Source organism: Apteryx mantelli, chromosome 5 (genome assembly GCF_036417845.1).
Source record: "Apteryx mantelli isolate bAptMan1 chromosome 5, bAptMan1.hap1, whole genome shotgun sequence".
Lineage (NCBI taxonomy): Eukaryota > Metazoa > Chordata > Aves > Apterygiformes > Apterygidae > Apteryx > Apteryx mantelli.
The window spans coordinates 46,074,802-46,097,048 of NC_089982.1; the positions used below are offsets into that span (position 1 = coordinate 46,074,802).

General features: G+C 41.4%; 1 protein-coding gene across 1 annotated transcript; it reads right to left on the bottom strand.

The window, feature by feature from the left end:
- Positions 1-8,750: 8,750 nt before the first annotated feature.
- Positions 8,751-11,078, bottom strand: HMGB2 (high mobility group box 2). Its single transcript, XM_067297128.1, has 5 exons — positions 10,954-11,078; positions 10,336-10,506; positions 9,982-10,127; positions 9,727-9,901; positions 8,751-9,284 (listed from the first exon to the last, which is right to left on the bottom strand). Exons 2-5 carry the CDS (start codon positions 10,483-10,485, stop codon positions 9,132-9,134), a joined length of 624 nt encoding a protein of 207 aa, XP_067153229.1. The 5' UTR covers positions 10,486-10,506; positions 10,954-11,078; the 3' UTR covers positions 8,751-9,131.
- Positions 11,079-22,247: the final 11,169 nt, after the last annotated feature.

Below are 22,247 nucleotides of genomic sequence, written 5' to 3' on the forward strand. Positions count from 1 at the left end.
CGGGATCAACTTACTGCTCTTGAAACTAGACTAAGAGGCCTAATACCTATGTTACACCATGGCAGGGATGTAAGAATTTTGTACCCATCTCTGATCTACAAGAGAAACTTTTTACAAAAAAAACCAAACCTATAAAAACATGGAGGATGTTCTCTATTAGGTTTTGCAATATATGAAGCACAGTTCTCCCTTTAGGTTAAAGAAGGGTGAATTGTGCAAGACCCACAGAGGCATAATAAGAAGGAGAACTTCTGAACATGCAGAAAAGTTATTTACACCATTAAACACAAACTGTTTTTTGTAAAAGCATTGAACTTGGATCTGCTGATTGTAATAGGTGAAGAGAAACATATTAGGGAAAACAAATTAGCAGTATTTCTGTTTCTGACAGTTTTCCTTGCTCTGAAAAAATAGGGAATATTACTTCTTGCTCTGAAAAGTTTTCTGTTCTGAAAAGTTGCTAATGCTACATTTATGAGAGTAATCCCTGAGCAGTGTCAGTGGTTATCTTCCAGGCTAATATTTACTGTCTGGGAAAGCCAGAACTGGTTGCCAGTTTTCAGTCTCTTGGCTGTTGACTTTACTTACCTTACAGGTCTCCTCTGAAGTCCTATAGTCTGGGAATGGTAAGTTCTGTAGCTTGGCTTTGTATGGATGACTCTGTAAAGTCTAGATAGATAAGCTATCGAGAACTTTAGCTGAGTTTGCCTTGCTTAGGTTAAAAAAAGTGCATAGGCTGTAAGTGAGCCCTAGAGCCTGGAGCCACTTTGTCCCCACGTTCCCTGGGGGAAGCCTCTGGTTCGAGTGCCCCCACGTGCGGCTCCTGCAGCTGTGTGCACCAGAGTGTGCTGCCTTGCGCTTGGTTCCCGTGGCCATGGGCTTGTTAACCGAGGAATGGAGCACAGCAGAGCGGGAAGAGCTGTTTGTGTGGATTACACATCTCATTAACCCAGTTAATGGTTAGTAACCTTCTGGTTTTTAATCTTCAAAACGTAGTCCATGTCTTCATGACAAGAAACTAATTAGGTATTCCCAATTGCAGTGGAACATGGGTCCTGTTTTTTTGTTTTTTAAAGCTGTTTGCACAGCCTTCAGCTTTTTCACAATGTCACACTGTTCTGTGGCCCTTCTGAAGAATAGTGTGGATAGAGACAGCCTTTGGCAAGGCAGTGACATAGCTCATGGTCTGATGCATCTTAACTGACTGATGAAAAATGCAAATTCCTTCAGTTAACAGGTACACTAAGACGACAAGGATCAAAGCCTGCAAGAGGGATTTAGAGCTATTCAAACTCCCAAGATGAAAAGGTATGTGTGCTTGTTAGAGCCCTTCTGTTTCTTATCAAGAAGGTACTTCACTGAAGAGAAATGTGATTTCTTTAGTGACAAGAACCATGTAGCTTCTGAACTGGAGCGCAGGTAAGGCAGGGTTAAGGCTAGGTAGGTCCCGCAGGCCTCATGAATGCAATCATGGAGTCTGAAAGCAGAGCTTCCTCAGGTGGGCTCCCAAGTGAAATGATTTGGTGTGGAATTAGCACTGTTACTTGTGCAAAAGAAATGTGGTGTCACGAGAAAGAGGCTGAAAGGAGCAGGAAGGTGGGAGAGGCAGCATAGCACTAACCTATATTAAATAGCCCCAAACTCTAATGCCTAAGATGTGTGCGATGGCAACAGTAGACCTCCAGCTGAGAATCTGAGAGGTCCTGGATGGGGAAGGGAGAAATCAAAGGAGAGATGATATTTCACATTTCTTGAAAAGGCTACTGGGAACAGTATGTGTTAATCAAGGAGGCAGCATGCCCAGGCAGTTGTTAAAATACAGTCTTTAGATGAAAATTAAAAAGTCCTGTTTGGAGTAGGCCTTCTCTATCACTTGAAGGCTCTGGAATGGAAATAGGAGTCTAGATACAGCCTTCTCTCTTGAAATCTTTGGAGAGGTTTCCCCAAGAGAATACAGTCATAGGCTGGTATCTTTGAGCAACTCCTAACATTAAACAGTGATGGGTCTTTGAATATAAAGTCCTCTGGATCTTCTGTGTGTAGCTGCGTATTCTGGGTTAGGCCTGTGACAGAGATATAGCAATAGCACATCAGGATAAAAGCTGTGGTCAGAGCTGTGAAGACTAGTATCTGCATTTTCAAGGGCTTTTGGGAGAAATGTGCCCTCTGCAAGCTCTGCTTCCAAAAAACTGGCAATCTCATCCCTAGAGCCCACTGGGGAAGAGCCACATCATTCTGTGGTACTTGGAGGTGTACCTGGCAGTGAATGCCTCGTAGGTTGCTAGCCTAAGTCTGCAGGGTCATTATACCCTATTGCCAGGGTCTTTAAGACAATCAGGCTCATCCTATGGAGAGCTACAATTACAATTTTCGTATTTTCATTTCTGAGGCAGCAGAAACAATAAGTGAAAGTAGAACTGAATGGAGGTGGAGGCCTTCTGGAAAGATTCTGGTGGGTTCATAAGAAGAGAGATTTGGGAAGAAATGACCAGGGCAAAAAACACACAAAACTGTGGAAGTGCTTCTACTCATATTGCTCTTTTAATTGACTGAGAAATGCCCTGAAGTCCTACGTGTCCTAAAGATGGAGAGGAACCTCTGGAGGCAGAGAATTGACCAGACAACAGAGAGAGAAGCTGTGTCCCCTGTGATCTGGGGAAAAAAAGGTAAGATAGTATGGGATGTTGTTCAGGAAAACAGTTCTGTAACCCAGTTGCAGAATGTGGTCTGGCTGCTACTGATAATAAAGATTTTGGGGTAAGATACTATTGAGTGGAGCCATTCCTCACTGGAGATGGGAACAAACTCTTGTGCTTTTTTTGCCTGTTACTACCGTAATTATCCCATTATCTTGCATGTGATGCTTATGAGAGATAATGCCCGCCCTCCTGAAGTATTGGGACCCTTGGTCTCTACTGGACAAAGCTGAAGAATATTCTTACTTTGGATACCAAGCTTAAGATAAGAACTTAAAAAGTATATAAAGATCAGACCAAAGGTCTAGCTAGCATACTATCCTGTCTCCCTCAGCGGTCAATAGGATCAATATGGTCAAGGAGCGCAGGACAGAGTAGAAGGACAGGGCAAGGATGTAATACTACTTCTCTAGCACTATTCCTGCTTTTGGCAATTTACAATTCAAGCACTTTCTTAGCTAGAGATGGTATTTTCTATTTAATAGTGCAGAATTCGTCTAACTACTTTCTGAATCTAGGCAGACTTTGGTCATCCATAACATCCAGTTATGCAAAAAGTTTCAAGGTTCCTGAAGAGGCACACTGGCTCTGCAGTTTGTTCCTCTGGTGAGACAGAGCAGTGAGATCTAGGAGATCCACCGAAGGCTTGTTAAAGACCTTAACTCCCAAAGGTACAGTTAGTGCTAGGTTAGTGTCAGGTCCAGATACTGGACAGGAGCTAGTTTCAAGATGGCAGCACTGTCATCACAACATATTTTCAGAAGGACCTTTCAGGTCCTTTTCTGTGAGAAGTCATTTGACTCTGCCCTTTAAGCTTGTCCACACAAATGCCATCCCTTCAGCTCTACTGAAGGACAGACATTATGGGCACAAACTTTACCAATAGATATTTGAGCAAGGAAATACTGAGAATAGCCGTACAACATTTAGATAAGGCATCAGATTTGCTGGCTAAAAGATTTTTTCTGATGGCTGACTTTGTATTCATTCCTGGAACAACATCAAGACTCTCTCCAACACTGAGGCCTAGGGTTGGTTATGTTGGGATATTATCTTGTAGTTGGAGCAATATATAGGTCTGTGCACTAATTGGTGCTGGCATGTGACAATTCCTTGATTGCTTATATGAAAATAAATTTGTGTAGGCAAATAAATCAATTTTTTGCAGGGGGAGGTTTGAATCTCCTGCACATCCCACGATTAGCAAGGTTATGAGCCTTCTAGGGCTGCGTGCACTGGAGAACACAGAGATGAGTTCTACATCTGGGCTCCGTTACGGGATCCTTCACTCCAGATTCAAGAGGAATCATGAAAAAGCAGACTGGGCTATGATGCAGCTCATACTAAAGCCCCAACAATTCCAGAAATGCAGGGACTGCAGGCAAAACATTTACTTATTTCAAGATGTGGAAGGAAATACAAGCCAGAATGAGAAATGAACAGAAGAGTAAATGTAGGGTAAGGATGCTAAGGCAAGTGAAGCTGAATCAGTGACAGACACTATCACAGCAGACACTCCATCACTGAATGAGTGAGAGCAGGTTTATATAGCGATATTAGATACAAAATGCTTGCGATACAGTTATCAAACAGTTGAACAGATCTTTAGGTAATCAATACAAGGTAAAATTCCCTTTCCATTTTTTATGACGTTCTATTTAGATGCATTTGTAATTTCTTTTTTGTTATTTGAGTTTCAAAGCCTGTGTATACTGGGTTCAGTTCATAGGTCTGTAGCTGTTCAGATCAAGGTTTTCCTTTTGAAAACACACAAAAAAGGAAGAGGTATATTTACTGTTCTCCAGACCTTAGACTTCTCTTGGGAAAAATAAGATCAACTTTGTAAATAGATTTTTTTCAGCAAGTTGATCTAAGAAAAAGTAAACCTTTTACATACCTTTAGGAAGAAGGTAATAAAGTCATATATTTTGCTTTTGTTCTCAATTCTATACCTGGAACATGCCTTATGTTCTATTTGCTTTTCTATCTAATGAACATCTATTACATCTTCACAGAAATATCTATTATAAATCCAGCATCTTCTCCAGACTAATATTAAGTAGTTTATTGTCCATCCTCCTCACTGATGAGAAATGTTAGGACTGTTTTTTCCCTTTCACATGTGTTGCTTTGAATTAACACCAAATTTCATCTGCTATTTTTATTATCCAGTTGCTTCAGGCTGTAAGCTGGCTTTGCAGTTTGCTGTTAGCCTTCATCTTCATTGCAGCACTGTTCACCACTTTCTTCTGGATCACTTATGAATATATTCAATAGTCTCACTAGCCCTAAACCCCCCAAATCCTATGTTTTTTTAAGTAGGTGGTTTTCCTCCACTGATAAAACTGATGACTAATTCTTATTTTATTCCTTTATTTTTAACCAGCTACTTATATAAGGCCTTCCCTCATATTCCATGACAGTTCTGTTTCTTTTACAAAGAGCATTTCAGAAATTCAAATAGACCACATCAACCTGATCTCCCATAGCTTCATGTTCACTGATTTTTTTTTTTGATGAATTCTTACAGGTCTGTGGAACAGAACTGCCTCTAAGGAAACAGAAAGACCAATTTAGCCATTTGTCCGGAAAGTCTCATCTGTACTATGGTTTCTACCAGCTTGCTATATGGACTTTGCTGGTATGAAGTTCCCTGTATCTCCAAGGAATGCTTTCTAAAAGCTGATGTCCTATTTACCACCTTTCGTTCCTCTAGTACTAGGACAGTTTTAAGTGAAAAATTATAAACTACAGTTAATAGTTCAGCCATTTCATCCTTGAGTTTCTTTAGAACTCCGGGATGAATACCATCTGTCCTGTCAGTGTGTTTCAAAACCTTTTATACTTGGATTTGAGACAGATGCTCCACCATTCATTCCCTCCCCCGGCCCTTAAAAAGTTGTCAAAACTTCCTGAAGCTCCTCAAGAGTTTTAAAAGCCCCCCCCCCACACACACACACCTTTTATTTCCCCTAGTATCTTCTCTGAGCATTGTTTTATATGTTGATCATATATTGTCCCAAGGGACTGTTTGGCAGGCTTCCTGGTCCTGATGTGTTTGAAATCAGTTATTAATCTGTTCTCACAAGTTGCTCTGATCCTGTTTTTCCCTGCCACCCATTTTCTGCATCTAGCCTGTTACAGTGTTGTTTTACTATATCTTAGAAATAACTCCAGTGGTTTAAGGAATACTTTCCTACATTTGATACTCTCTGATACCTGCTTTTTATGCATATCAGCCTAATTTTGGTGGTCTTAGTCTACCGTACTGGGTGGCACGCGTTTACGCTGAACCTCCAGTGCAGTGTTTGTGAGCGGACTCCCTGATGCCTGCAACTGTTTTTGGTGCCTCTTTTAGTTTTCATTTGAGACCAATGTCCCAATTCATCTCCAGAAAAAAGCTTCTAGTGACTGCAGTTTCCTAAGATCCTCCATGTTGAACACGGATGTGAAAAGCTAACAGCTTTTCTGCTACGGCCTTATCTTTTCTGCACATTCCTTTTATACTTTGATCACTTACTAGTGCTTTCCAGTGCTGGTTCTTTCAGTATTCACAGATGGACATTATCTGAGCCTCCTGACCTGAGCATACCACACTTTTTAAAACTTAATTTGAAAGCAGTAATTTCCACTTTTACTCATTTCTGTTTGTCTTTAATCTGTATTCAGTATTCTTACTGAGAGGGCAAATTACTATTTAAAAAAAATCACTAATTATCTTTAGTCACTACATCATTCTCAGTTGTTAGATCAACTCGATGCAGAGGTTTGCTATGGATTGCTGCAGCTCATGTTCATACTGTGTGCTGATGCACACAAAATGATCTGTGTAATGATGTGGGTCAGGCAAGTAGAGCAGTACAATAGGCTATTATTTTTGCAATGAAGGTCTGCAGCAGTCAGGAAATAATATTTATAAATGAGATCATAAACAAGAGCAAACCACAGGTGGCTTTTCATAGATTATCTTTAGGACGGGGACAACAGAGTGGCAATATTAAGCAGTTCTGCTCTGGTTTATGCAGAAGTTGTGTTGTAGCTAAATTAGCCAATTAATGCTAAATGAAATTGGACCCAGAAGTCATTTTATCTTGCTGAGGAAAACATTAGAGGAACTCCTTGATTTATTCTGAATTACCTCAAGGTATGCTCTTATTCTGGCACAATATTTAAAATAATCTTGTAATTTATGGAGCTTTTTAGGACACCTGAAGGATTGTATTTTGTTACAAAGCACTAGAGAAGGATAAAAGCATTTCAGATAATCAAACTAGTCAATTTACTCTGATGCTACTGCTCACTGCAAAAGATTATTTATTTAAATGAAATCAGAAATACTTCTTAAAGCATCGCTATTCAGGGAAAGAGCCTGAGAAGTCAGGGGAAGTGACGGTGGGGTAAGTTTCTACAGGAAAATCTGGACAACAGACTATGGTGTTGAAAATGTGAGACCAACATAATCTCAGTTCCATATTATGAAAAGTAATTGTCTCCACCCAGAAGAATTTTTGAGCTAAGGATAAAGTGTTCTCTAGGACTGTAAAGTCTCTACCAGAGAAATGTTCTCAAGCACTGGATATCCAGCACACAGAACTGCCTCTCGCTTCCACTTCATGCCTGAAGCTTCCCCAAATCTGAGCCTGTACAAATGGAAATGTTTATCCTACATACACTGAGCATCTCTGGTAGGTCCAACATGTGTAACAGCAGTAAATCCCAATCTTTCTGATACTGTTTTAAGTATCTCATTGGGGGTGGGGGGGACACAGGGAAAAAGAGAAAAACAACTCTGTGCTTTCTAAGGCCTTCAAAGATTAATTTTATGGCTAGAAGAACTGGTATCCTGCTCAGTAGAAAAAAATTTGAATTGTCTTAACAGTTATGTTACTGTCATGCTTTTGGGAAAACACAAAATGCTTTAGTCAAGACTCATTTCTTTCAGGAAGTATTACATTATTCTCTCTAGCCTGCAGTTACCTCTACTAACATTACGCTTATAGTGCTGAAATCATTTTTTATGTTAGACATGTATAGTGACTGCACTCAAACTTTTTTAACAACTTAACAGACAATACAGAATTTTTTAAGTTGGAACACTGACATTTATAGTACTTAATCTCTGAGCATTAAATGTTTTTCAGCATTGGGTTTTCAAGGGCTAGTAAAATCTGTTACCGAGCATTCACCTCAATTCCAAATTAAACTGAAGCTATTACTTAAGCTGTAGGAGCTCCAATTTCCCACTTGCCAATACTGTATCTAGATTTATACTTCTAAATATGCATACTAATGTTGAACAAAACCAAAAAGCTTCTAAAGACCAAGATATTAACTGTGACTGGTGATATTCTGCACTGACAGTAATGTATCAGCAGCACATGTTCTTTAAAAATACCTCATCTGTTTTTTGCAGGAATCTTAACTGTTGGTATGTAAGGAGATAACATTCCAACAGTTTTCATGCTGTTCTTAAGCTGTGTTTTAAAAGAAATCACTAACACAGGGGGCCAGGGGAGAAAGAAGGAGAGTAGGGAACATCTGGAAAGACATGCTTCTAACCCTGTCTTATTGCCAACTTTCCTATCCTGATATGGACAACAACAAGGCCAGTGAACCTGAGCTCTGGAAAAGTTCCTAAGATTTATCCATTGTCAACTAATACATTAAGATTCAAGACAGAACGTTGAAACCTTTGTTTTCTTTCAAAACTATTAAAGCAGTTTAGAAATAAGTATTACCATCTAGAAATAAGTATCAACAACATACTTCACTCAGAAGATGATGTAAGCAAATGCTAGTGTAAGAAAAACATCAATTGCAACTAAACATAATTATGGGGGAAAAGAACCATGGTAACAAAGCAGGGGGGGAAGTAACAGAGCTCAAATCCTGGCCATGTATCCATTCCAGGATTTAAGACTGAGATTTACCAATTTTGTCATAAAAGCAATAGCCCTGTTCAGGGCACCAAATACCTGTCCAGGATAGGAACTGTACAGGTTCAGACTTCTAAGAGTACACAGCCCCTTAGAAACATTAAGAATACACCAAGAATCATGTACATCATTTTATTACAAAATTGTTAAAAAAAAGTAATACAATGCAAATATACTACAAAATATAAGATCAGCTATTAAGCTACCTCCTTTGTTTTATTTTGCTAAAAAGAAACACCTGGCTATCAGTCACTGAATTTCAACAAAACCATTAAATATGCAGAAACATTCCACAACTTCTTTGTTTTAACACAGAACCGCAGCAGCCCTCGGCTACTACTTACATTAAAAAATATAGGTCTCCCTACAAAGAACCACATTACCTATACACAATTCTGTACAGATTTTTATACTGAAGCTAACAATGAGCTGCACTTGAGTTCACATTCTTAGCAAAATATCGGATTTTGAGCATATATCTTTACAGCAGGACATTCATTTATTCCTCATCCTCATCTTCCTCCTCCTCTTCATCATCATCTTCCTCTTCCTCCTCCTCTTCTGGTTCTGCTTTCTTCTTGGATCCTGCAGGCCTACCTGGGCCCTTTTTTCCTGCGTCACTCTTGCTCTTAGCACGATATGCTGCAATATCCTGCAAGAGAAATGCTATTTAGGTGCTGGTAATGTAACTCTGAAGATAAGTTTGTACAGTTCCAGTAATTAATACTTTTATGTATATTGTATGTGAAGGGGGGAAAGATATAAGAGGGGCTTACATCTTTTGCCGGTAGAAGACCTAGACAGTTTAAGGAATTTGTGACCACAATACTTTGGAGTATGGCTGTATATTTTCCCAAGTAGGTAACCTGTTTTCTGGAAGTAAAGTCTCCCTGGTGAAGTCTCTAGGTGTGTAAAAATTACATCCAGGTAAGGGTTCCAAATACCATTTGTGCCACACCTTTTCATGAGCTCTAACATCTGACATAAAGTCTATTTAGAGTTATGAACTATATACAGCTTAGATGCAAAACCAAATTGACACATTTACAGTAAGCCCTATAAGTTTAACCAGTATTTTATTATTTTCACTGTACCTTTTCATATTTCTCCTTTAGTTTTGCAGCCTTCTGTTCATATGGCTGTTTATCTTTGGCCGACTGTTCAGACCACATTTCACCTAGTTTCTTTGCTGTATCTCCAATAGACAAGCCAGGATGATCACTTTTGATCTTCGGGCGGTGTTCAGAACAGAAAAGGAAGAATGCAGATCTAAAATGAGAATAAGGGTTTAAGTAAGCAAGTGTCAGGCTATTAGAATAAATACTTTTTTTGGTAATAAAAACACTCACGGTGGTCTTTTAGGAGCATTAGGGTCCTTTTTCTTTCCCTTCTTCTCGCCTTTGGGAGGAACATAGTTTTTCATTTCTCTGTCATAACGAGCTTTGTCTCCTTTGGCCATTTCTTCAAACTTTCCTTTTTCCTTGCTTGACATTGTCTGCAGGCACATGGAGGGGAAAGGGGGGGGTGGTCTGGATCAGATAAAGCGCCTGGTGACCCATTAACGTCTAAGCGGCAGCAGCTGCTACCGAGGCTCTTTTCCCAGCAGTCCGCAGCGGGGGCGGGAGCTGGAGCTGGGCCCTGCCCGGCCGCGGCCCGGCGGGCTCCGCGGCGGCAGGTGGCCGGCCGGGCTGGGCCCCGCTCACCTTCCACCGCTCCGAGCACTTCCGCGAGAACTCGGCGAAGTTGACGGACGAGTCCGGGTGCTTCTTCTTGTGCTCCTCGCGGCACGTCTGCACGAAGTAGGCGTACGAGGACATCTTGCCCCGCGGCTTGTTGGGGTCGCCCTTGCCCATGGCGCGGTCGGCGGCGGGTCCCTGCGGGGGCGGCGGCTGCGTGAGGACAGGGCAGGGCGGGGCCGCGCCGCCGGCCGCTCCCGCCTCTCACCCACCGCCGGTGGCCGCCACTTCCCGCCCAAACCCCCCTTCCCGGGCCGCCGGCCCCTCCCCCCGCCGCCGCGGCCTCCCCCTCGCCGCCCGCCCCGTCGCCTCCCGCCGCCCGAGCAGCGCTGCCGCCCGCCCCCCGCGCCGCCGGGGCAGGGCGAGCCGCGCGGCGGCGGCGCCCCGAGCGCGGCGCTCGCGGCCTCCCCGCGCAGGGCCGCTCGACGCCCGCGGCGGCCTGGTGACCGCCCCCGGCGGCGACGCACCCCGCTCCACCCGGCCGGCCGCCCCTCCGCGCCGCAGGGCCGGCGGCGCCCCTTCCCCCGTGCCGGCCGCTGTCCTCCCGCTCCCTCAGGAATCGAGGCGGGCCGGGGGGGGCCTTGCCTGGCTCGGTGGGAAGCGGCAGCGACGGTCCGGGTCGGGCTCTTCTCCCTGCGCTGCTCCCGCTAAATGGTTTCTCTCCGGCGCACTTACAGCCTCTTGTTTTCCACAGCCCTACCCGCCACAGCAACTTGACCCGCGGTGCCTTCGAGCCCGCCCCCCACCACAGGGGATTGGCTGCCGCGCCGGTTCAAACTGCCTTCGGCCGCGCCCCCCCGGGCCGGGGCCGCCGTGGATTCGCTCGCTCCCCCTCTGACGTCAGCGCCGGACCAGCTCTTTAGTTTGGTCGAGCGTGAGGGGGTCGTTGGCTCTCATACTCGTTGAAACCGGTTGGGGTGAGGATAGTGGAGGGGGTGGAACTAAAAGCGCCGGCAGCAATTGGAGGAGAGCGACGGTTTAAAAAACCGCGGGGACGCCCGCCATTGGCTGCCGAGGACTGTGAGCGTTTTCATTGGGCAGAGCGGGATGCAGTAGCGTGGTTTAAAAATACAAAGGGAGTGGGAGGGCAGTGAAGTGCGCAAAACAAGAGGAGACTCGGAAGGGGATGGGTGGGTAGGGGTCCGGAGCTGAGCATCTTTAGTAGGCGGGAGGGGTTCTCGGGAATTCATGGTTTCTTAGCTTCTCGGGCTGGGAGAAACCTCTGGCTGCAACCCCCCCCCCCCCCCCCCGCGCCCTTGGGGCCCCTGCGGCCCTCGCCCGGCTGGAAGCGGGACGGCGGCCAGCCGGCCCGGCTGCGAGAGTCGCGCCGCGCTGCCCGGCATGCCGGGAGTTGTAGGCGGGGTGCGCGACCCCCGGGGAGCGCCCCTCGTCTGCCCACCCCCTTGGTGTTCCCCTCGCTGTCTTTGTCTTTCGCCGAGCAGCGTGGCCTGAAAGGGTCCTCTCACCAGGGGCTGCTGCTGCTTGGGCTGCCCCTCTTCCCGCGCCGCTCCTAGAGTTTCACACGGGGGAATTAGGGACAGGTGGTTTCGGTGAACGTGCTCGTTCCTCCCTCTTGGGGGGGAGGGGAATCTGGGACAGTCGCTCGGCAGCGCTGGATCGGGGAGGCGAAAGCCCACGCTCAGCGGGTGAGCCGGGACCTCAAGCCTAGGCGATCTGACTCGGGGAAGACTCTCAACAACTTGGCTGCCTCACTGAAATGCGCGCAGCAGGCATGCCCGCCCGCGGCCAGGCCGCTGTAAACAGCGCCTTAAAAAGCCTGTCGGGGGCAGCCGCTCGCTCTCCCCGGGTGCGTGTGGGAACTGGCGTGTTTATGTTCCGCCGACCCGCTTAACGATAACCAGCGGCCAACACTCGAACCGGCGTTGAACTTTCGTTTCCCTGCCTGCTTCCCCCGAGCCGCGCCGGCTAGCCCGCCCTCCCCGCCGCCCCGCCAGGGCAGGCAGCGCGGGCGCCGCGGCGGGCCGTGCCCTAACGGCCCTGCCCCCGGCGTGACCCGCCGCGCTCGCGCCGCAACGGCCCCCGCTCCCCCGCCCCCGACGCCCGGGCTCTTCCGAGTTAAACCGAAAGGGCCCGGGAAAGTTCACCTGGGGTGTTTAGGGCTTTCTGAGCCGCCGCATTACTTTCTTTCCGAAGGCGGGACTTAAACTTCCTCAGGTGGATAGCGAGGCTTGGGGTTTTTTAATAGTATGCGTCACAAAAGTGTTTCCATGTGGCGACTTAGGCTATTTCGTTGTCGCTTCATCCTAGTGTACACAAGATGGGTTTCGTTGATGTTGGTTTTCTTCTATTTTCATCAAATTCTCCAGTTAACATTATCAGTTTAGATAAATATTACTACTAATCTAAGTAGTTTTTAACACTATTAACTGACTTTTTCAAGTCTAATCACACTGGCGAAAAACAGATTATAACCTTGCTTACTGAAGATACCATGTCTTCAGTACAATTTTAATCACATTAACTTATCTCAACAGCAAAAAATAATAGCTTTTAAGAGCCAGCAGCAATAAGGCCAAAACTATCTGAGAGTACTGACTGGTCACAGGTACGAGATTGGTCAATATACCTCAGTCTTGATCTCTGACGTTTTTCCCATTCCAGACCTGTTCAGAGTACGATGCATTGAACAGGGAGTGTTTAGCAGGCCCAGGCCTTCAAGTTCATTTTTTCCGTATGACAAAGACTTGTTCACACAAAACAGTTCACTAATATGGTAATAAATGCCTCCTTCATCCCTCTTTCATATTAAGCTTTATGTGTTTGCTTAAACTGCAGCACTAAAAGACATAATATAAACTGAAAAAAGTTACTCAGTCTTCTTCAAAGAGTACGTAACTGGAAGCTAAATTGACAGCGTTGTATGCATTTCCTCTGCAGATGAGACAGAAAGCCTACCAGAATCTAGTTATCAGAATTCTTGTATCGCCCAACTTCTGTGGCTGTTCCTTTTGATAGTGTTTAACCTACAAACAAAGCCCACACTTATCTTTCAAAATAAACGTTTACACTGGGGATATTCTGTGTTCTGTCTAGTATTGCCTTTTTTACTACTGTAAACTCTTCCAGTACCTCTCGGTAAAAAATCAATGTTCTAAATTCATAGTAGTGAATTCTGTGGAGGCCTAGCCACTTGTGGACAGCGCTTTCGATTCATTTTGAAAATGTTCTTTATTTATTACTTGGAAAGCACTCTTACTTTGTTCAGTGAATTGAGCTGCCAGATGGGTTACTCATTCCCTTTCTTTGTGGTAAAGCGCTTGTATATGACTGTTTCCGCACAGTATTTTCTAGCTAATAAAGTAGGTTTGTAAGAGATCACAGAATCTTAGAATGCTAGTAGTCTACTGAATGACTTTATAATACAGCCATTAGTATGTCTGGTGTAACATCTTTGACTACCAAACTTATCCAGAACTCTGCATATCACACTATTCAAACTAGAACAAATTCATGCCATTACCTTCTGCATTGTTTACAACTGTATAAATGTAGGTTAACTTGATCCAAATCAGGTTTGCTCTGGAATCCTCACTGATGCAGTTGAAAGTACAATGATACTTCAGTGATATACCAGTTTTCAGGAAATACAGTTCTCTCAGTGTTATTCCTTCTAAAATAGCAAGTTATGACCTCTGGGAGTTCATGTCAGTGAAAAGTAATCAGGATGGTTACAGGCACCAAAAATGATTTTTAATGAAAGCAGAGAAGATCTTTGCTCTGTCCATGCTGATGCCTTTAACCTTCTGAGTCAGGTATTCTCTGTCGCTTCTTAAAAAAAAAGACCTTATACAAGTTTATTATTAATATGTATTTTTACTCGTGCTTTTAAAGCTAATGTAGAAAGTTCATGGAAAGAATTGCTTTGGATCAGTTTTGGGGAGTTATGGGGTATAACTACAGGGAGAATACAGGGTATAACAACATGCTCCTCTGTGCATCTTTTTTTCATATCTCCTCTAAAAATACAATGTTCCTGGAAAAGCAGGTAGGGTGGGAAAGTGTAATTACTGTTATGAAAAGAATGAACCCTGAGAGAGCTTGGCCTGTTTAGCTTGGAGAAGAGAAGGCTGAGAGGAGATCTTATCAATGTGTACAAGTATCTGAAGGGAGGGTGTCGAGAGGATGGGACCAGACTCTTTTCAGTGGTGCCGAGCGACAGGACGCGAGGCAATGGGCACAAACTGAAACACAGACACTTCCATCTTAACATGAGGAAAAACTTTTTCACTGTGAGGGTGACAGAGCACTGGAACAGGTTGCCCCGAGAGGTGGTGGAGTCTCCTTCTCTGGAGATATTCAGAATGCGCCTGGATGCAATCCTGTGCAATGTGCTCTAGGTGACCCTGCTTGAGCAGGGGGGTTGGACTAGATGATCTCCAGAGGTCCCTTCCAACCTCAGTGATTCTGTGATTCTGTGATTCTGTGATTCTGTGAACCCTACCTTTCAAATAGCTTAATCAAATGGTTTAAGAAAGTTATTGAAAATTCAGCCCTTTATTCTTTTAAAGGGATTCTTTTTCTACACTTTCTTCTCTGAAAAAGAAGGATTTGTACAATCATATATATAGAGAGAGATAAATAGATGGTTATATCATACCATGTCATGCAACACAGGACAGCATAAGAAAGCAAACGGTTGTAGTCTCAAACATCTGTCTGTCCTCCAACAAGGAAGGCAGTATTAAAAATTTTCCGTGGTTGAATATGACACTGGAAGCTTTCCATGGCAGTGCTGATGCTGAAAGTTCCATGCAAGAATGCTGATTTTAGAAACTTCTCAGTTCCAAAACTGTAAGCGTCTTCCTACATGGAAAAGGGTTTTTTTCTCTATGTGCCTTGTTCCACAATAAGCTGTCACTGTTTTTTCATTATACCATACTGTTCTTTTCCATACAAAACCACAAATTCTGTCTCAAGAGATTCAGTAACTGTTACTCTTCTAAAAACAGTGATCGACACAGTATTGACTTCGGTCAGTCCATGTGGTTAATTTATAAACCACATGTGGATGACAATTGTGGGGAAGAAGCATAAACTCTAGGACTTTAAGCTTACTTCTACTTGAATAATTCAGCTCATAAAATGACTGTTAAGTTTTATAGCTCCCTGGTTTCAAGCCCTTTTGAGTTTCTAATCTGCTACACAATTAAAATTTGGGGCACTATTGTTAACTTCACTTAATCTTCAGTAAATGAAAAAAGATAAGCGATGTAGTGACTAGAAACACTGGATACAATGAAGAGGAAAGAGCAAAAGAGGCAAGACCAGGTTATAGAGCTGAGAAACTAATTTAAAAAGTTAGTTGTGGGCTACTGTGGTTAAGTGATTAAAAAAAAATCTTTCTAAATCATACTTTATCTGTTCACTTCCATGGCCAATTTCTCCATTTTTCTTCTATATACTATTATTTATTAATAGTATTTAGACATAGCAAACATAGAAGTTTAGTGGGCATACCAAGGGAAGAAATTAAGGAAGACCTTTCATTTGAACCTAAATTAACATTTCAATCAACGGATTCCCTACATTTGCTACCGATACACTGCAGTTGAGGAAATTACAAACTATGGTTGCATGACCTTAACTCTGACATCAAACTTTTATTCTAGTGTAAGTATATTATACGGTGACAGTGTTAGTTTTAATTCATTCAGTTGGATGAAAAGACTCTCTCTCCCCAGACACTCTACTTTACCTGAACGCCTGCATGGAATTCATCATGATGTGGCAATAATAGCAGTAAAATTCTGCTTTGAAAAGTGATTGTTTTTGACTGACTACAGTCTGCAACTGAAAGGGTATGTACCTGAGAAATTGGTGTTTACCTGATTGATAATGGAGGTGAATTACAACTGCTCTAGATTTTAATGCACCTAACTTCACTAACAATAGCTTGGTTGAAAGAGAAAGCAAACTTAGCTCTAGATTATTGACATTTTTTGTTACAGAAAAAGATCAAGGTCTAGGATACAGAAAGCATTTAAAGAGGTCACTGCTTTAAACTCCTTTTTTAATGTTTCTTACAAAGTCTACACATATAACTATACATACATACTATACAACTATATATAACATGATTTCATATCAGCAACTTTTATACTCAATACATGATAGGAGCTTTAGGATTAAAAGAAAAAACAGAGCTACCTAAGCTATTGATTAGCTGAATTATAAACAAAACAAAACTTAGTTAACTATATTGTTCAAGTTATAAGCAGTTACTTTCTTCGTGTTTTGATATAATCATATGTAACAGTGGAGCTGCCCAAAATTTCTCAAAACCCCTACTTCTGTCAGCATCTTAAAGAACAATGTTATAAATAATAATAACTTTCCCCATTCTTCAGTTCTCTTATAACATGGAAATAATACATATTTTATAAAGATGGCATACATTTACCGTCTAAACATATCACGGTTTTATGTGTGCTATTGCAAAGCCTGCATAACCAGTTAAGCAGCTCCTAGGCAAACAGAAGCCTTGTTACGCTAGGCTGTTTTGGTCTGAAAGTTCAGTAACTTGTTTTGACTTTGTGCTGTATACCAAATATCTAAAACAAAGACAGCTTACATTAGACAGCACTAGGGACAGCTGCAGAGCAGAGAGTGAAACTGAAGTGGTCATGTGATAGGAAATAAATACAACAAATCTCTCCTGGTACTAATGCAGATAATATTAGGAACACCAGCTGTTCCTGGTCACAATAATTGTTATACTTAACCAAACTTTTTTTACCTTAATCTGACAAGAACTTTTTTGCCACTTGCATTGTGTTTTTTTTTCTTTTCTTTTCTTTTCTTCCTCCCTCCCCACTTTCCTGTTCCTGGACCTCATTTTCTCATTTACACTCAAAGTAACTCTGAACTCATATAACACTCTTCATCTGTAGATCTTAATGAACCTTATTATCACTTTGGTTTATTGTTAATCTCTTTTTACAGGTATGAGAAGAGAGGAGTAATTTGTCATTGTTTGTCCAGTAGGTAATTTTAAAGGTAGTTTAGAGGGGTTTTAAAATGTGGGTCATTGTAATTTACACTTCTAGATTGGTTTACATGGGAAAAAATGTGCATCTTTGCTTCTGCCCTGTCTCCCCCGCCTCCCACTTCCTAAAGCATGTCAGTGCTTTACACAAGGCTTACTCTCAGTAAATAAAATGTTGCAATTATTAGTACAAATGTTGCATGCTTGGGAGCTGGAAAGCATAGTTTCAGGGGAATTTTTTTCTTACTAAACAGTAAAAAAAAGGGTCTGGGCTGTGTCTAGCACTGGAGGTGTCACATCCAGGAAATGGATTCAAAGAGGCTGTAATGACAGTCCAGCTCCTGAACAGTCTCAGCACCTGTGTGAGGCTAGCCACTGGTGCTCATTGCTGCCACAATGAAACGTGTCAACTGAGGAGGATTTACAAATGTTGAGATACCCCTTCCATTTTGAAGGACTATTTTCTTCTGCAGTTGTGAGGGCTAGAAATTTAAAAGCAAAACCTGTCAGTAAAAGCTGTTTCCTATGTAATCACAATTTTAAGATCTTTTAGAAAAGAATCTACTAAGTTGATAAAGCTGTGTGCCACAAGCCGCAGGAGGAAGAAGGAGGAATCTATACCCTTTTATCTTGCACAGCCAAAAGAGAGAAGCAGATTTAGTTGGTAGCATCCGTATTCCTTCCAAGTAGTGCAGTACTAAATGTGTTGACTTTGTGTCCAGGTACTGGAAGAACTTAAATGAATGGGTTTCATCAGGTCTTACCTGTGGTATTAATAATGTTGATAAACATTAACAACCAAACAAATAAAAAGGCTTCTAAAACTGTGATACATGCTTAAAAATCATGTTAAAATAAAAGGGAAGGGTGTCTTTTTCATTGCTTTCTTTGTTTTAATATATGCCCTTGACCTGGTTTCTGACTTACCTTTGCAACTATAAAGGCTTGGAGCCTTATAAAAATGAAAGTTGAGACTCAAAACCTCAGCTTCCTTGCTTAATGTTAAAGAGCATTAAAGATGAAGCAGAAAGTCACAATCTGGCAATAACTACTGAAGAACTGACACTTTTGATCAAATGCTATATATTGAACAAATGATAATGGTAGGCACTATACAAATATAGGAAGAAATGGTACCCTGTGGAATTTACAGTTGCCATAATACATTCTGCCTATTGGTCAACTTCTGTGAATTTTTTTTTTAAAACATTTTATCAGATTCTTTTCCCACAAACCTTTCTCAGTTATTGCCAAGTTTAATGATACTTTTGAACTGCAGTTGTCTTTGCTGGTGTTACTCATACAGTAGAGCATTACAAATTAAAAAAAAAATCTTTTTAGAATATATTATTTCCTTCTGGTTATGAAAATAATGTTGAAGTTTAAGCCTATATCTTTTTGCCCAGAGTGAACTCTGCAACAAGTCAGGAAAACATTTCAGCTCCAAACCTGCATAATTTTACTTATTTTATTTTTATAAAAATATTTATATTAGCATCAGACTCTAGTTTTTGCTGACAGAGTACAAATAATCACCTTATGAAGAATTTGCAAACTATACACCCTAGATTTAGGTAGACGAAGTGTTCACCTGCTCCCAAGGGGCCCTTAGTAGCTGCTGTTAACTTTAACAAGCAAACTCAGGCTTATGGATGCTAGGTCTGCACCTAGTTAACTATACTGTGAAGATGAGGATACTGAAAAGGACTTGTGGGCTACAGAAGTTCCCTGTTTTCCTTTCTGGGACCTTATGATAAAATAGCAAAGATGGTGTAACATATTATTCTAAGAAAAAAAGTGATTAAAGACAGTGTCAGATCTGAATTTCTATAAACAGTGTTTCACAGAAAGTAAGACTGTAGGAAACAGTATACCATAGGTTTTTTTGGTATTAAGGATGCATCTGAGACCAGTCAATTTTGCTGAAAAGTTACAACAGAGTTTCTGTTACTGGTAAGCAAGGTTTATATTTCTTTTCAAGGGATTAAAAATAACTCTTAAGCAGTATCCTACAAGTATTGGTCCAGTATTCATAGCTAAATTTATATCACATTACAAAACAAAACAAAACCTCTGGGAGTTCTGTTAATTTTTCACTCTGCATTCCAGATTGAAATAGTGACTCTAAACCCTTCACTGTTAAAAACAGTGGATGTGTACTTTCAGCTTGGCTGAATGGGAGCTTACAAGGAGAAAGATTATTGAAATCTACTATGGACCTCAGTACAAAGCTCAAGGTAGGCTGCAATGGTTGCTTATGTGCAGCTGTATTTGAAAACATCCTTTAAGCTGTGTTCACTATTGCTTTATGAAGCAAAAATATTTGTCACAGTTCATTCTTGAAGTCCCCCAACAAATAATTGCTGGCATGTACATTCAGTAAAGAACATCTAATATATTTGTACCAACATTTCTGTATTTTTTCCACATAAAAATGAAGCCTTTTAATAGAAGATCCTTGAAGCCTGTTGTAACTAATGTAATGGCTTATTGCAGAACTCAATTGCTACAAACAGTGAAGGGGCATGTATTACAAATCTTTCAAGGTTTTACAGTACATGGGTTTATCAGTTTTAATCCTGTAACACCTAGATTATTCTTAAAATATGATTATTTTTGAACCCTGTTTACTGTTTTAAATCTTTTAATAAAAGCATGTGTTATATAAACTCTTTCATACTCTCTTAATTTCCATACTGCAGAGTAGAACACTAAAAAGGAATAGCAGATTCAACTGGATTATACAGAAGGACCAGGAAGTACCAGTTTTGCACCAATTTAACCATTTTAGTTAATGGAATGATTTTCTCTCTTACTGTATTACTTGAATCTTATACATCCAACACAGGATATGGTAGAATTTGCAGAATTTTTAAACCATTTTAAGAATTTTATTTTTTAAATATTTGCTAACAGGATAATTTGAGGTGCAGCACAAAAGCTCAGTAAGGTGCACCTAGACTTCCAGTGAATGGTACCTAAAAGGGAAGGGAAGAGTCATCTCTAATTGAACCTTATCATGTTAAGATATATATATAGCTACAAAACACATTTCCTTTCCACAAATACCCATAATATGTTTATAGTGTGCTAGCAATTTATCTAAAGTGATGTGTGTGATTTATCATTTTTTGTTTTCAAATTACATGTTAAGCACATCAGTCAAAAGCTAACAGGAGTGGGAACATACAGCATCTCAAAGAGGCATAAGCTGTTCATTTTCCCACCTGTGCCTGGCTCTCCTCTGTGCCAGCAAGGGCCACCGTGTCCTGCTGCACTCAGAGCCTGTGAGCTGCTGCTTCAAACGGATGCCCTTTTCAAGATGCGGTAGCTCCTGTTCCTTCTGCATGCCACTTAAGTTGTCCATACCACACTTTTGACATCTATGATGTAGATTACTACCTCCTTAGTTTTCAACTCTGCATGTGTATATGGCCCATAAATACTAGTGAAGTCTCATACAAAAATTTACTAGTTTGGAGCTGCCGTTTCCTGCAATCAGCTTAGTTCTTGAAATTTTTGCTCTAATAAGTATATTGTTCCAATAAAACATACTTTGATAGGGATATTTGTTTAAAATCTCCCAGTATATGGTTTTTTTTAGTTATATCTAAATACTTCTGTTAAACACTGCCATAGCTTAATTTTATAAAATCTTACTTTTGCACAAAATACAATCTAGCAGAATCCATCTATGACAGCTGTTTTATTCCAAATGGCCTAATCATGCAACTTTGAAAATCTATCCTGTAGATAGATTTTTCACCCTGCCTGATAAGCCATCTTATCTGCTGCTCTTTGCATTTGTTGATCCCACATACTCTACAAGGTTAACAATTACATGATTTCTGAATTATTTTAAGCTGGCATTGATACCAAAGAAGATGGTCCTTCCTTGTTCCTGTGCCAGTTACACAGTCTGGTCCTTCTATTGGACCTTCCTTTGTGCTGTGACATCATGCAACTGAGCAGTAAAGCAGATCAGGCTTAAACTTAACTGATTTTCTTTCTGCTGGGCTAGTTTTAAACCAATCCAGTTAGCTATGCAGCCATATAAATGCTTTTATAGGCACAAGGAAGGGCGGGGAGGGCTCGGGTGTGAAAATGAGCAGCTTATGGCAGAAGAAGGACCGTCTTTCTCAGCCCTACTACTGTCTTATCATGATCATGAAACTATGACACTACTCATTTTGAAATTCAGTTTATAATTTAACATATTGGCAAGCATGGCTGATTGATGTAATAAAGTCTTTAACTGCTCACAAACTATACAAAGAAGATCAGAAATAGAGATTTAAAATGCACAACTGATCTTTCCATCTTATGAAATCACACCAACCAAACCTAGTATGCCAAACCTCAACTGCTCTTAACCTAGACTGGTGTATTTTGTGCTCACAGTAAGGTCAAAACAATCTAAAGAAAATGGGTCTCAAAAGACAGAGTGTAAGATTCCAGCCATTGCTATTCATGACACAGATTTCCACTGAAGAATTCCTGGAACTCACCCTTGCCCCAATTTTCCTAGTCTGTACTTCCTATACTTTTCTTAGGTAAACCCTGCTAGCATTCTTTTAATTTTAACATTTTGTTTTTGCAACTTTTAAAATGGTCAAATCCCAGGCAACTTAAAAAGTGAGTTAGAAGTCTGTTGTCTGAGATTATACAGATTATGCCCAGATACTTTATTTAGACTTCTGTTCAACTGATAACAAAGCAGGGTGTGGGATTTTTTTTCCACTCTAAACTCTTTAAATGTTTGAAATATGCCTTTTCTATTGTCTATGACTCTATGCTCAGTTTTTTTAGTTACTGTATCATTCATTCAATTACACTGTTCCAAGTGTAAGTGGGACCTACCCATACTCTATAA

Excerpts from the sequence above, each read along its gene's own strand:
- HMGB2 (XM_067297128.1), bottom strand. The coding sequence starts at position 10,485 with ATGGGCAAGGGCGACCCCAACAAGCCGCGGGGCAAGATGTCCTCGTAC. Across the intron at positions 9,902-9,981 it reads AATGCTCCTAAAAGACCACC|ATCTGCATTCTTCCTTTTCT; the intron begins GTGAGTGTTTTT and ends TTCTCATTTTAG. Across the intron at positions 9,285-9,726 it reads TAAAGGAGAAATATGAAAAG|GATATTGCAGCATATCGTGC; the intron begins GTACAGTGAAAA and ends TTTCTCTTGCAG.